At 47.5% G+C, this 15084-nt stretch overlaps 1 protein-coding gene across 4 annotated transcripts in view; it reads left to right on the top strand.

The window, feature by feature from the left end:
- LOC106613181 (glutamate receptor 4) overlaps nt 1-15084 on the top strand; it is a 165563-nt gene that overhangs the window by 66860 nt on the left and 83619 nt on the right. For all 4 annotated transcript variants that reach the window (XM_045724768.2, XM_045724769.2, XM_045724771.2 and 1 more), the window contains exon 3: nt 13329-13568. In XM_045724768.2, coding sequence (XP_045580724.1) covers nt 13329-13568 — 240 coding nt within the window. The remainder of the gene's footprint in view (nt 1-13328; nt 13569-15084) is intronic.

The raw sequence follows: 15084 nt of genomic DNA, 5'->3' as shown, positions 1-15084 counted from the left end.
CTCCCTACCTCCTTTCTTATCCCCCTTATTCCTTTTCTGATTAACACCCTCCTCCTCCCCCCTAGTCTGGCACTTCCCCACTATACTCTACACATCCACTAGCATAACCTGACGAGACCCAGCCTCATCTACACCACCAGGCATAACCTGACTAGGCCCAGTCTCATCTACACCAGCATCCATAGCATGATTAGGCCAAAGCCTCATCTACTCCAGCATCCATAACATGACTAGACCCAGCCTCATCTACACCACCATCCATAACCTGACTAGACCCAGCCTCATCTACACCACCATCCATAACCTGACTAGACCCAGCCTCATCTACACCATCATCTTTAGCCTGATTAGGCCCAGCCTCATCTACACCACCGTCTGTAGCCTGACTAGGCCCAGTTTCTGATGCCTGCGTCTCATTGCGCCCTGCACGTTCACCTCAATTTCCCCAACTGGCACTTGTACCCTCACCTTGTCTACAACCTTTATGTGGGCATACAAAGCTCTTATGCCCCAAATCCCCACACGCAAAACACAGTAGAATGCTGGCAAACCCTGCATAGAGCCCCTCCCCATGATCACTTTAAAATACACATTTAGCTGTTGCTCATTGTTATTCAGAAACATGAACATTTGCCTCTGGAACGCAACATGCTCAACGGCATCTGCCTGAAAACCTGGGAACAGTACAAACCTGCTAGCAAACTTACCAAACCAACTCAGTTCTTTCCGGATTTGATCATGCGTAATAAGTGGAGGCAAATTAGCGATTACCACTCTAGTCGAAGGACTCGACGGGAGAAATCGGCATCAACACATTTCTTACAAATATTCCTCTAGCAATCAGCCTACCCACCAAATGCACTCTTTTCATGAACAGAACCACAGCTTTGTTCATTCTAGATGCAGAATATATAAATTCAGCTCCTACCTGTTCGCCGAACATCTCTCAACTACACACGGCCTCTCAACTACCAAACACGCCCAGCATGCACTGCAAAAGACATAGAGAGACAGAGACGGAGAGAGACAGAGACAGAGAGACAGAGATGTACGGGTGGATGAATGGGAGAGAGAGGAGGGAGAGAGAGGAGAGCGAGCATGAGCTCATGGGCTCCTGAGTTCTTCTGCAAAATATATAGAATTAGAGGTGGATAAATATAGATAAACTTGTATTATTTTTCACAAGGACTTATACAGGATATCAGCCTCAATACTAAAACCTTCAATCCAAATCACAATTCCATACCTAAAACCTACCTGAATGGACTATTACTACCAATAACTATCATTAAAAAACTTCTAACAAACCAAAACCTGCAGAAGAAACACAGCGGAACCTGGAAATACCGTCCAACACAAACTGAGTGAGTAATATACAGTCTGAACCTACTTCTGAAGCTAGAATGTAAAAGACAATGATCTCTAGGTATTGTTCTTATATTTTATTTCACCTTTATTTAACCAGGTAGGCAAGTTGAGAACAAGTTCTCATTTACAACTGCGACCTGGCCAAGATAAAGCAAAGCAGTGTGACACAGACAACACAGAGTTACACATGGAGTAAACAAGCCAATAACACAATAAACAAGTCAATGATACAGTAGAAAAAAGAAAGTATATATACAGTGTGTGCAAAAGGCATGAGGAGGTAGGCAATAATTAGGCCATAGGAGCAAATAATTACAATTTAGCACATTAACACTGGAGTGATAAATGAGCATATGAAGATGTGCATGTAGAGATACTGGTGTGCAAAAGAGCAGAAAAGTAAATAAAATAAAAACAGTAAGGGGATGAGGTAGGTAGATAGGGTGGGCAATGTACAGATGGGCTATGTACAGCTGCAGCGATCGGTTAGCTGCTCAGATAGCTGATGTTTAAAGTTGGTGAAGGAAATAAAAGTCTCCAACTTCAGCAATTTTTGCAATTCGTTCCAGTCACTGGCAGCAGAGAACTGGAATGAAAGGCGGCCAAATGAGGTGTTGGCTTTGGGGATGATCAGTGAGATATACCTGCTGGAACGTGTGCTACGGGTGAGTGTTGTTATCGTGACCAGTGAACTGAGATAAGACTATGCTTGGTAAAGCTCCACCTTATAGATGACCTGGATCCAGTGGGTCTGGCGACGAATATGTAGCGAGGGCCAGCCGACTAGAGCATACAGGTCGCAGTGGTGGGTGGTATAAGGTGATTTGGTAACAAAACGGGTGGCACCGTGATAGACTGCATCCAGTTTGCTGAGTGTATAAAGCTAAGTAAACAAGTATACTAAGCTACCAAGCTGCTAGGACAGAACAGACCTGGCGGCACCTTCAATTAGCACTGGTGTGAAGTCAGATGTGGGAAAACTCTTGAGCCCAACAATGTCAGGAGAGTTTCACAGCCCCCCCCCCCCCCCCCCAACCCAAATGCAGAGGCCTTTAAAGCCCCAATTAGGCTTATCCCTGTCCAGAGGTCATTACAGTACCCCATGGATATTAAAAATAACACAGCAAGGAACAAGTACAAAAAAAGCTCCTCATGGACAATCCAGAGACACCATTTGTTGACTACAACAAAGAGGGAAACGTAAGTAACTTAATTTTCCACACACACCATCTCCTGGTACAGTGCTATATTAACCAGACCATCTCCTGGTACAGTGTTATATTAACCAGACCATCTCCTGGTACAGTGTTATATTAACCAGACCATCTCCTGGTACAGTGTTATATTAACCAGACCATCTCCTGGTACAGTGTTATATTAACCAGACCATCTCCTGGTACAGTGCTATATTAACCAGACCATCTCCTGGTACAGTGTTATATTAACCAGACCATCTCCTGGTACAGTGCTATATTAACCAGACCATCTCCTGGTACAGTGCTATATTAACCAGACCATCTCCTGGGACAGTGTTATATTAACCAGACCATCCTCTGGCATGGCACAGTGCTATATTAACCAGACCATCCCCTGGTACAGTGCTATATTAACCAGACCATCCCCTGGCACAGTGCTATATTAACCAGACCATCCCCTGGCACAGTGCTATATTAACCAGACCATCTCCTGGTACAGTGCTATATTAACCAGACCATCCCCTGGCATGGCACAGTGCTATATTAACCAGACCATCCCCTGGTACAGTGCTATATTAACCAGACCATCCCCTGGCACAGTGCTATATTTACCAGACCATCCCCTGGCACAGTGCTATATTAACCAGACCATCCCCTGGCATGGTACAGTGTTATATTAACCAGACTATCCCCTGGCACAGTGCTATATTAACCAGACCATCCCCTGGCATGGTACAGTGTTATATTAACCAGACCATCCCCTGGCATGGTACAGTGTTATATTAACCAGACCATCCCCTGGCATGGTACAGTGCTATATTAACCAGACCATCCCCTGGCATGGTACAGTGTTATATTAACCAGACCATCCCCTGGCACAGTGCTATATTAACCAGACCATCCCCTGGCATGGTACAGTGTTATATTAACCAGACCATCCCCTGGCATGGCACAGTGTTATATTAACCAGACCATCCCCTGGCATGACACAGTGTTATATTAACCAGACCGTCCCCTGGCATGACACAGTGCTATATTAACCAGACCATCCCCTGGCATGGTACAGTGCTATATTAACCAGACCATCCCCTGGCATGGTACAGTGCTATATTAACCAGACCATCCCCTGGCATGGTACAGTGCTATATTAACCAGACCATCCCCTGGCATGGCACAGTGCTATATTAACCAGACCATCCCCTGGCATGGTACAGTGTTATATTAACCAGACCATCCCCTGGCATGGTACAGTGCTATATTAACCAGACCATCCCCTGGCATGGCACAGTGCTATATTAACCAGACCATCCCCTGGCATGGTACAGTGCTATATTAACCAGACCATCCCCTGGCATGGGACAGTGTTATATTAACCAGACCATCCCCTGGCATGGTACAGTGCTATATTAACCAGACCATCCCCTGGCATGGTACAGTGCTATATTAACCAGACCATCCCCTGGCATGGTACAGTGTTATATTAACCAGACCATCCCCTGGCATGGTACAGTGCTATATTAACCAGACCATCCCCTGGCATGGTACAGTGCTATATTAACCAGACCATCCCCTGGCATGGCACAGTGCTATATTAACCAGACCATCCCCTGGTACAGTGCTATATTAACCAGACCATCCCCTGGCATGGTACAGTGTTATATTAACCAGACCATCCCCTGGCATGGTACAGTGCTATATTAACCAGACCATCCCCTGGCATGGTACAGTGCTATATTAAACAGACCACCCCCTGGCATGGTACAGTGCTATATTAACCAGACCATCCCCTGGCATGGCACAGTGCTATATTAACACAGACCATCCCCTGGCATGACACAGTGCTATATTAACACAGACCATCCCCTGGCACAGTGCTATATTAACCAGACCGTCCCCTGGCAGGGCACAGTGCTATATTAACAGAGGCCATCCCCTGGCATGACACAGTGCTATATTAACACAGACCATCCCCTGGCATGGCACAGTGCTATATTAACCAGACCATCCCCTGGCAAGACACAGTGCTATATTAACACAGACCATCCCCTGGCATGGCACAGTGCTATATTAACACAGACCATCCCCTGGCATGGTACAGTGCTATATTAACCAGACCATCCCCTGGCATGGCACAGTGCTATATTAACACAGACCATCCCCTGGCATGGCACAGTGCTATATTAACCAGACTATCCCCTGGCATGGCACAGTGCTATATTAACACAGACCATCCCCTGGCATGGCACAGTGCTATATTAACCAGACCATCCCCTGGCATGGTACAGTGTTATAAGAGCACATTCCCTCTATGTCAAGAGAGAGGGTATTGGGCCAGGGTGGAAACTCAACGTGTACACGTGATGGTGCAGGGCATCCTCATGCAGTTCCAGGAGGACTTTTATGGGATCAAAGAGAGAAGACAGCAGGAAAAGCTCTCTCTCTGTGACGACTCCCCATCCTGAGTGAGTCTGATCACACCTCTTCAAACTGTCCTGCAGACGAGGATAGTCACCACCCCAGCACTGAACACACCCAGGTCCCACAACTGCGCTGCTCCTCTGTTATTGAGTGGGATAAATTCACAGAGATGAAGAGAGACATGGTGGAGCTCAGAGATCTAGTCCACACAATCCAGACAGAACAAATCCACAAAACAGACCAGCACAACAACACCCCCCCAACAAGACCCGGAGGGCAGAATTTAGAGATGGACGGCTGTCTGAGAGAGCTGGCTGCTCTGCGGACTGAGGTGAGAGAACTTAAAGAGGCACACATGGCACTGAAGGACGAGGTCAGAAAGCTGAGGTGTAACAGAGAGCAGGACACTCCCCCAGACAAGCCAGCAGAACAGCCCACCTCAGACCCGGACCACAGCCTCAACACCACAATGGACCAGACAACATAGGACCCACCAACCCAACCCCCTCCTAACAGCCCTCCTGTCAGCTCTCCCGATAGCCCTCCTGACAACCCCCCCCCCCCATCCACAGAGGACACACAAAAACCAGAGATTGTGCTCCTCATTGAATCAAGTGGCAAATACATTCAAGAGAATAAACTTTTTCCCCAAACACAAAATGGCTCAACGCTGGTGCCCAAACACTATGCATGCCCTGTGTCTGTTGTCAGAGGACCAGATGCCCTGTAGCTGTTGTCAGAGGACCAGATGCCCTGTAGCTGTTGTCAGGGGACCAGATGCCCTGTAGCTGTTGTCAGGGGACCAGATGCCCTGTAGCTGTTGTCAGGGGACCAGATGCCCTGTAGCTGTTGTCAGGGGACCAAATGCCCGGTAGTTGTTGTCAGGGAACCAGATGCCCTGTAGCTGTTGTCAGAGGACCAGATGCCCTGTAGCTGTTGTCAGGGGACCAGATGCCCTGTAGCTGTTGTCAGGGGACCAGATGCCCTGTAGCTGTTGTCAGGGGACCAGATGCCCTGTAGCTGTTGTCAGGGGACCAGATGCCCTGTAGCTGTTGTCAGGGGACCAAATGCCCGGTAGTTGTTGTCAGGGGACCAGATGCCCTGTTGCTGTTGTCAGGGGACCAGATGCCCTGTAGCTGTTGTCAGGGGACCAGATGCCCTGTAGCTGTTGTCAGGGGACCAGATGCCCTGTAGCTGTTGTCAGGGGACCAGATGCCCTGTAGCTGTTGTCAGGGGACCAGATGCCCTGTAGCTGTTGTCAGGGGACCAGATGCCCTGTAGCTGTTGTCAGGGGACCAGATGCCCTGTAGCTGTTGTCAGGGGACCAGATGCCCTGTAGCTGTTGTCAGGGACCAGATGCCCTGTAGCTGTTGTCAGGGGACCAAATGCCCTGTAGATGTTGTCAGGGACCAAATGCCCTGTAGTTGTTGTCAGGGGACCAGATGCCCTGTAGCTGTTGTCAGAGGACCAGGTCCACCTCTATAAAGCAGCAATCCCAACTTTTTTCAGGACCCTGAAAGATGTCACCCTCAACCGCAGCTCCAGCACCTCACACAGGAGCAACAGACACCCCGCCCAGACCAGCGAGACACCCTCCCAGACCTGCAAGACCCCCTTCTCAAAGGACCTGTAAGGAGAAAACCCACTCCAAGAGGACCTGCACCTGGACCGCAGCATTGCCAGCCACACCCCAACCAGCTAAGACCACCCGAAGCAAACCCTGGCCCCACCCTGTATAGGCTCCCACTATATCAGACCTTTGTCCCTTCTGCCCAACTCATGCCCCCCGCCACTGCGGCAAGTACCTCAACATGACAGCAGTACATATGCCCAGGCTGTGAGCAGGGCAACAGGCCCAACCCCCACCATTACACCCCCCCAATCCCCATCCTGCGACCTAACAGGTAGGTATCAGATGCTCAACATTCTCTGCTCATGCCTACTGTGATGGTCCAGGCCTAAACCACACAAAAACTAAACTAGACACTATGGAACACAAAGCCTTTACTATCTCTTCATGGGAAGGGGAAGGAGCTTCCCTGCTGTAGCGTGCCGGGGGGACTTAGTTTGGGCACACACAGAATAACATCCTGCGCCAAGGTGGGCCACCAATACTTCTCAGAGAGAGACTGAATAGTACGGGTGACGACAGTGACGACAGCTGTGTGCCCACGTCAACAGCCTCGCCCTTATCCCCGTGGGAACGTAGATGTGCTCAGGAGGACAGGTAGTGGGTGCGAGTTCCCTCTACAGAGCCTGGTGAATGTCCACATCTACGTCCCAGATCACAGGGGATATGACTCGAGAGGGACAGGGAAAGCAGGTCCTCTGGAATTTGGGTGACCAGTCCATGATTCTCATCCTTGACCATTAGATGGTGGGGTTATGGCGTTGGAATCATGGGAGGCCTAGGATGATCTTGTGAGCTGGTGCACTAGTGATGAAGGGAATATTCTCCTGATGAATGGACTCCACGGTGAGAGTGAGTGGTGTGATGATGTGTGTGATGGTTCAGGATCTTAGTGGTCAATTATCAAGAGCTTGGACCGGAAACAAAGAGGAGAGTGGGTATGAGGTTATATTAAGAGAGGAGGCACGGGTCTGGTCAATAAAGTTCCAGTGGCACCGGAATCCACTAGCACTGTAGAAACAGTACATGAGGGACAGCCAGCTAGTGTGATCCACACTGAAAAGGGTTTGGCAGGAAAGGATGAATATGGGATATCCACACCTGCTCCAGGGGGTGGAAGATCACCTGACCATCCCTCAGCTCTTGTGTATCTTGAGGTGGGACGTACCGGACACTGCTGAAGCTGGTGTCCACCTTGACCAAAATAGGGCCAGAGCCCCAGCTGTTACCTTCTATATCATTCAGCCGCGGGGAGGCGTGTGACCCCTACCTCCATGGGATCAGGCTCTGAAACAGAATGGTCACTGAGGGTGGTTGAGAGGCGATGAGGGTACCGACGCTCCTGAAGTAGGTTATCCAGATGGATGGCCATTACGATGAGAGAGAGGTTGCCTTCTCGACATGCCAGTTCCGTCTGGAACTCCTTGTGCAGTCCTCTTCTGAATAGGTACAGAGTGCCGGCTCATTCCATCCGCTGGATGCTGCTACAGTCCAGAAGGTGAGCAACGGTCTGATCATCCTGCCGTAGTTGGAGTAGGCGCTCACCCCCCTCTCTGCTCTCCGGTGGATGATCGACGATACCTCTGAACAGAGCCATGAACCCTTCATACGAATCCAGCTCCTGCTCTCTTCTCTCCCAGACAGCCGTAGCCCACTCCAACGGCCCACCCAGTCATCAGAGAAATAACTGTGTCAACCTTTGACCACTCAGTGGTAGGGGCTCCCATCTGGTGCGCAAAATAGAGGGAGCACTGGAATAGGAAGCCATGGCATTTAGATGGGGTTCAATCATATTTATCCGGGAGGGACAGATGGGCATCGCTGACCTGGGTGGACTGCTGAATGGACTGGTGTGCTGGCTTGCTGGGTCGACTGGTGGCAGAGTATCCTCTGCTAGTTGAAGGCAACGCCACTCGGGTGTGCTCGAGACGTTGAAGACTGCGAAGAACCTCTTCCATAGCCGTACCCAGTTACGCCAGGTGGTCGTGGTGACGAAGTAGGTATCCCTGTTCGTCGACCGTGTGGGAGATGTCCTGATTTCCTTCTGCTTCCATTTATCAGATCTATCAGATCACAGCAAAATCACACTCTACTTGAACAGAGCTATGCTCAATCATGAGGCATCAAAGCCAAAGGAACTGAGTAATATTAAGAAATGCTATAGATGGAAGAAAAATAGCGCAACAACAAATTCAATCACTTCCAGACAATTTCCTGGACAAAGGGTGTGAATGTCATAGTGAAGGTATAAAGTCGGCAGTATAAAACCAAAACAGCATATTTGACCTCTCAGCTTCCCTATCAAATCTAAAAATGTCAAGCAGACAACCTAAGAGAATTAACAACAATGACAAATGGTTTGATGAAGGATCCAAAGACCTTAGTAAGAAATTGAGAAACCTGTCCAACCAAAAATATATTGACCCAGAAAATCTGAGCCTATGCACGATGGTGAATCACAAAAACAATACAGAAATACACTACGGAAAAAGAAGGTTACAGCACGTCACAAATCAGCTCAATGTAATTGAAGAATCCATAGAATCTAATCACTTCTGGGAAGATTGGAAAACTCTCAAAGAGTTATCGATCCAAAACAGAGATGTATGGATAAACCACTTCTTCAATATTTTTGGCTCGATAACAAAGAACAAACAGCAAAAATATATACATGATCAAATACAAATCTTAGAAAAGGAGCAGCGAGATGGAGGAGAGAGAGGAAGTGGGATACAGAGAGAGCTATGATGAGATGTGGAGAGAGAGAGAGAGAGAGAGAAAGAGAGCACCGAGCGCTGTGCAATGTTGGGTAATGGTTGTAGATGCTGTGTTTGTAGCGGTAACTGTGGCTGAGCTCCCTGTGGAGGGTTTAACATATCTGCTGCTGAGGCACTCTGTAGGGATGGGCTTTTAAACCACACATATGCTGGGAAATGTTGTTCATCTTTATTATATTAACAAAGTTAGTGGTATCATAGAGGTCAGGTTGCTGAAGATATGGTGTAAATATAACAGTAGGAGGCTAGACAAAGAGGCAGACAGACAGAGAGAGATAGATGGGGATTTGTGACCTGTTGCCACAAGAAAAGGTCAACCAGTGAAGAACAAACACCATTGTAAACACAACCCATATTTATGCTTATTTGTTTTCCCTTTTGTACTTTAACCAATTGTACATTGTTACAACACTGTATATATACATAATATGATATTTGTAATGTCTTTATTCTTTTGGAACTTCTGTGAGTGTAATGTTACTGTTCATTTTTATTGTTTATATCACTTTTGTATATTGTCTACTTCAATTGCTTTGGCAATGTAAACATATGTTTCAAATACCAATAAATCCCCTTGAATTGAATTGAATTGGTGGATGAGTGAGAAAGGAGCAATAGAGAGATGGAGAAAGCAATATAGTACACATTTCAAATTGCTTCCAGTTCTCTTCAATAGGTATATGTTCACTGGGAGCCAAAGACCTTCGCTAGAAACGAGATAAAAGCGGTAATAGTACTGTTTGTCCATCTTGAGACGCCGTAGCCAGAATTAATATAGTCAGAATTAATCTAAGATAACTCAAGATAACGCAAGATAACAAGATAACTCAAGACATTTTGAAGTTTTTGCAGAGGAGATTTAAGTCGCTCAATTTCACAGATAACTAAGATGTTTGGTGCAGTATTTCTCAACGAAGAAATGTACCTGAAAACAAGTCGTCTCTCGTTGAACGACAACAAATACGTCATTGAAGAATCCCTAATGTTGACCAATTACCGAATGAGCAGCGTAGACTTCGGTTACCGAACTTCGGCTTTGACGTAACAAACAATGGGAAGCATGCGGGAGCCTTTACTCTGTTAGTGAAAGTGAATGAAATGAAACAGCTTTGAACAAGGTCCTGTGGCGGGCCGAGGTGTCTAATCCCTGTTCATATCGGCCCAGATTCAGGGTCCTTCCCACTGTCTAATCCCTGTTCATGTCAGCCCAGATTCAGGGTCCCTGCCCAGTGTCTAATCCCTGTTCATGTCAGCCTAGATTCAGGTCCCTGCCCAGTGTCTAATCCCTGTTCATATCAGCCCAGATTCAGGTCCCTGCCCAGTGTCTAATCCCTGTTCATCTCAACCCAGATTCAGGGTCCTTCCCAGTGTCTAATCTCTGTTCATCTCAACCCAGATTCAGGGTCCTTCCCAGTGTCTAATCTCTGTTCATCTCAACCCAGATTCAGGGTCCTTCCCAGTGTCTAATCCCTGTTCATATCGGCCCAGATTCAGGGTCCTTCCCACTGTCTAATCCCTGTTCATGTCAACCCAGATTCAGGTCCCTGCCCAGTGTCTAATCCCTGTTCATGTCAGCCTAGATTCAGGTCCCTGCCCAGTGTCTAATCCCTGTTCATATCAGCCCAGATTCAGGTCCCTGCCCAGTGTCTAATCCCTGTTCATGTCAGCCTAGATTCAGGTCACTGCCCAGTGTCTAATCCCTGTTCATATCAGCCTAGATTCAGGTCCCTGCCCTGTGTCTAATCCCTGTTCATCTCAGCCTAGATTCAGGTCCCTGCCCAGTGTCTAATCCCTGTTCATGTCAGCCTAGATTCAGGTCCCTGCCCAGTGTCTAATCCCTGTTCATATCACCCTAGATTCAGGTCCCTGCCCAGTGTCTAATCCCTGTTCATGTCAGCCCAGATTCAGGTCCCTGCCCAGTGTCTAATCCCTGTCCATATCAGCCCAGATTCAGGGTCCTTCCCAGTGTCTAATCCCTGTTCATATCAACCCAGATTCAGGTCCCTGCCCAGTGTCTAATCCCTGTTCATATCAACCCAGATTCAGGTCCCTGCCCAGTGTCTAATCCCTGTCGATGTCAGCCCAGATTCAGGGCCCTGCCCAGTGTCTAATCCCTGTTCATATCAGCCTAGATTCAGGTCCCTACCCTGTGTCTAATCCCTGTTCATGTCAACCCAGATTCAGGGCCCTGCCCAGTGTCTAATCCCTGTTCATATCAACCCAAGGGTTTCTATCTATCTTTGTGTTCCCACAACACTAACATGGTTAGGAGCAGGTCTATGACGCAGGCTGGGCTTCTACTCCAAAAGGCAGGACAGAAAGAAGAATGAATGGAGAAAGAGAAGAGGAAAGGGGGAGAGAGAGTAGAGTGTACATTTGATTCGGCACTCTTGTCACAGCGACGAGTAGTGTTTAAATCTCCATGGTACTCAATCAGAAAGACTATGAATAGAATATGTTGTTCCTGGAATAGGAGACATATCTCCTGAACCTACAGTACCTACAAACACAAACTTCCCAGCGTCTTTGAAACACACAGTGTGAAGCAGGAGTGTGTGCGTGTGTGTGTGTGTGTGTGTGTGTGTGTGTGTGTGTGTGTGTGTGTGTGTGTGTGTGTGTGTGTGTGTGTGTGTGTGTGTGTGTGTGTGTGTGTGTGTGTGTGTGTGTGTGTGTGTGTGTGTGTGTGTGTAGCAGGAAATGAAAGTTACACTACGGATGCATAATCCAAACGCATCGCATCACCCTCCTGTAACTGAGCAGTAGATGAGTGACATACGGTGGCAGAGAGGTGAAAGCAGAGGGAAAGTTTTCAGACATGTCAGAGGGGGCTCTTTCTCTCTCCTCTCTCTCTCTCTCTCTCTCTCTCTCTCTCACACACACTCTCTCTTTCGCTCTTCTCGCTCTTGCTCTCTCCTCTCTCTTGCTCTCTCTCTCTTTCACTCTCTTTCCTCTCCCCTCTCTCTTGCTCTCTCTCTCTCTCTCTCTCTCTCTCTCTCTCTCTCTCTCCACACACACTCTTTCCTCTCTTCTCTCTCTTGCTCTCTCTCTCTCTCTCACTCTCTTTCCTCTCTTCTCTCTGTTGAAAGAGCTGCAGGGTTTTAGGGAGATGGATGGCATACATCAGCATGGGATTGTAACAGTGAGACATGAGTCATAATTATTTACTTCATTTGTTGTTGTTGTTGTGTTGTCTGTGTGTGAGAGATGACCTCCCAGAGGAGTCAGCGGAAACTGATTGTTTATGTGTAGTAATTATGTTATCAGTGTTTGGCTCTCTACTGTGGAATTGGTATTCTTGAGAGGGCCAAAATAATTACTGGGAGACATTTCTGTGATATGAAAATCAAGTTGCAATGATTATTTTCTGTGTTTTTTGTTAGCTCTTTTTACAATCACAGTCACACACACACACACACACACACACACACACACACACACACACACACACACACACACACACACACACACACACACACACACACACACACACACACACACACACACACACACACACACACCTCTGATATGCACCCAGCAGCTGCAATTTGTTGTTGTAAATATGGACAACAAACTGCAGCATCCACTTGTTAAAATGTTTGACGTGCTACACGAGATTCCACTGTGTGAATATACATTAATGGGCATCTTTTTCTCTGCCTCTGTGCCTGCATTCTGTTCTCAGTCTTCCCCGTGTGTTCTTCTGGCTCTATGTCAAATGTCTATTGCATTTATACAATCCAAATAGCCTTTAAGCATTCTGATCCACTCCCTTCCTCTTCCTCTCCTCCCTCCCTCTCTCTCTCTCTCTCTCTCTCTCTCTCTAACTCTCGCTCTCTCTTTCTCCCCTCTCTCTCTCTCTCCCTCTCTCTCTAACTCTCTCTCTCTCTCACTCTCTCTCCCTCTCTCTCTCTCTCTAACTCTCTCTCTCTCTCCCTGCAGTCTGTTCGCAGTACTCGCGGGGTGTGTTTGCTATCTTCGGCCTGTACGACAAGCGTTCGGTGCACACCCTGACGTCGTTCTGCAGCGCTCTGCACATCTCCCTGGTCACGCCCAGTTTCCCCACAGAGGGGGAGGGCCAGTTCACCCTGCAGCTCCGCCCCTCTATCAGAGGAGCTCTGCTGTCTCTGCTGGACCACTACGACTGGAGCCGCTTTGTATTCCTCTACGACACAGACAGAGGTACCAGCTGTCAATCAAACAATACCCAAGCAATTAATCAGTCAGTAGATCAGTCAATCAGTCAGTCAATTGGTCAGTCAGTCAATCAATCAACCAGACAGTCAGTCAGTAAGTCAATCAGTCAGCCAATCAGTCAGTCAGTCAGTCAGTCTGTCATTAAATCTAAGCATTCTAAGGGAAGCAGGAAAGAGGAAAAGGAGAATGGGATGGAGGGAGCGCGTACTGTACACAGCTCAACCCAGTCATTAACACAGCTCAACCCAGTCATTAACACAGCTCAACCCAGTCATTAACACAGCTCAACCCAGTCATTAACACAGCTCAACCCAGTCATTAACACAGCTCAACCCAGTCATTACCACAGCTCAACCCAATCATTAACACAGCTCAACCCAGTCATTAACACAGCTCAACCCAGTCATTAACACAGTTCAACCCAGTCATTACCACAGCTCAACCCAATCATTAACACAGCTCAACCCAGTCATTAACACAACTCAACCCAGTCATTAACACAGCTCAACCCAGTCATTAACACAGCTCAACCCAGTCATTAACACAGCTCAACCCAATCATTAACACAGCTCAACCCAGTCATTAACACAGCTCAACCCAGTCATTAACACAGCTCAACTGTACACAGCTCAACCCAGTCATTAACACATCTCAACGCATTCATTAACACAGCTCAACCCAGTCATTAACACAGCTCAACCCAGTCATTAACACAGCTCAACCCAGTCATTAACACAGCTCAACCCCAGTCATTAACACAGCTCATCTCTACACAGCTCAACCCAGTCATTAACACAGCTCAACCAAATCATTAACACAGCTCAACCCAGTCATTAACACAGCTCAACTGTACACAGCTCAACCCAGTCATTCACACACCTCAACGCAGTCATTAACACAGCTCAACTGTACACAGCTCAACCCAGTCATTAACACAGCTGAACTGTACACAGCTCAACACAGTCATTAACACAGCTCAACGCAGTCATTAACACAGCTCAACCCAGTCATTAACACAGCTCAACCCAGTCATTAACACAGCTCAACTGTACACAGCTCAACCCAGTCATTAACACAGCTCAACCCAGTCATTAACACAGCTCAACCCAATCATTAACACAGCTCATCTCTACACAGCTCAACCCAGTCATTAACACAGCTCAACCCAATCATTAACACAGCTCATCTCTACACAGCTCAACCCAGTCATTAACACAGCTCAACCCAGTCATTAACACAGCTGAACTGTACACAGCTCAACACAGTCATTAACACAGCTCATCTCTACACAGCTCAACCCAGTCATTAATACAGCTCAACTCAGTCATTAACACAGCTCAACCCAATCATTAACACAGCTCAACCCAGTCATTAACACAGCTCAACCCAGTCATTCTCACACCTCAACGCAGTCATTAACACAGCTCAACTGTACACAGCTCAACCCAGTCATTAACACAGCTGAACTGTACACAGCTCAACACAGTCATTATCACAGCTC

Source organism: Salmo salar, chromosome 09 (genome assembly GCF_965601325.2).
Source record: "Salmo salar chromosome 09, fSalSal1, whole genome shotgun sequence".
Taxonomy (NCBI): domain Eukaryota; kingdom Metazoa; phylum Chordata; class Actinopteri; order Salmoniformes; family Salmonidae; genus Salmo; species Salmo salar.
The sequence above is the reverse complement of the archived record's forward strand: the minus strand, read 5'-3'. Positions and strand labels throughout refer to the sequence as shown.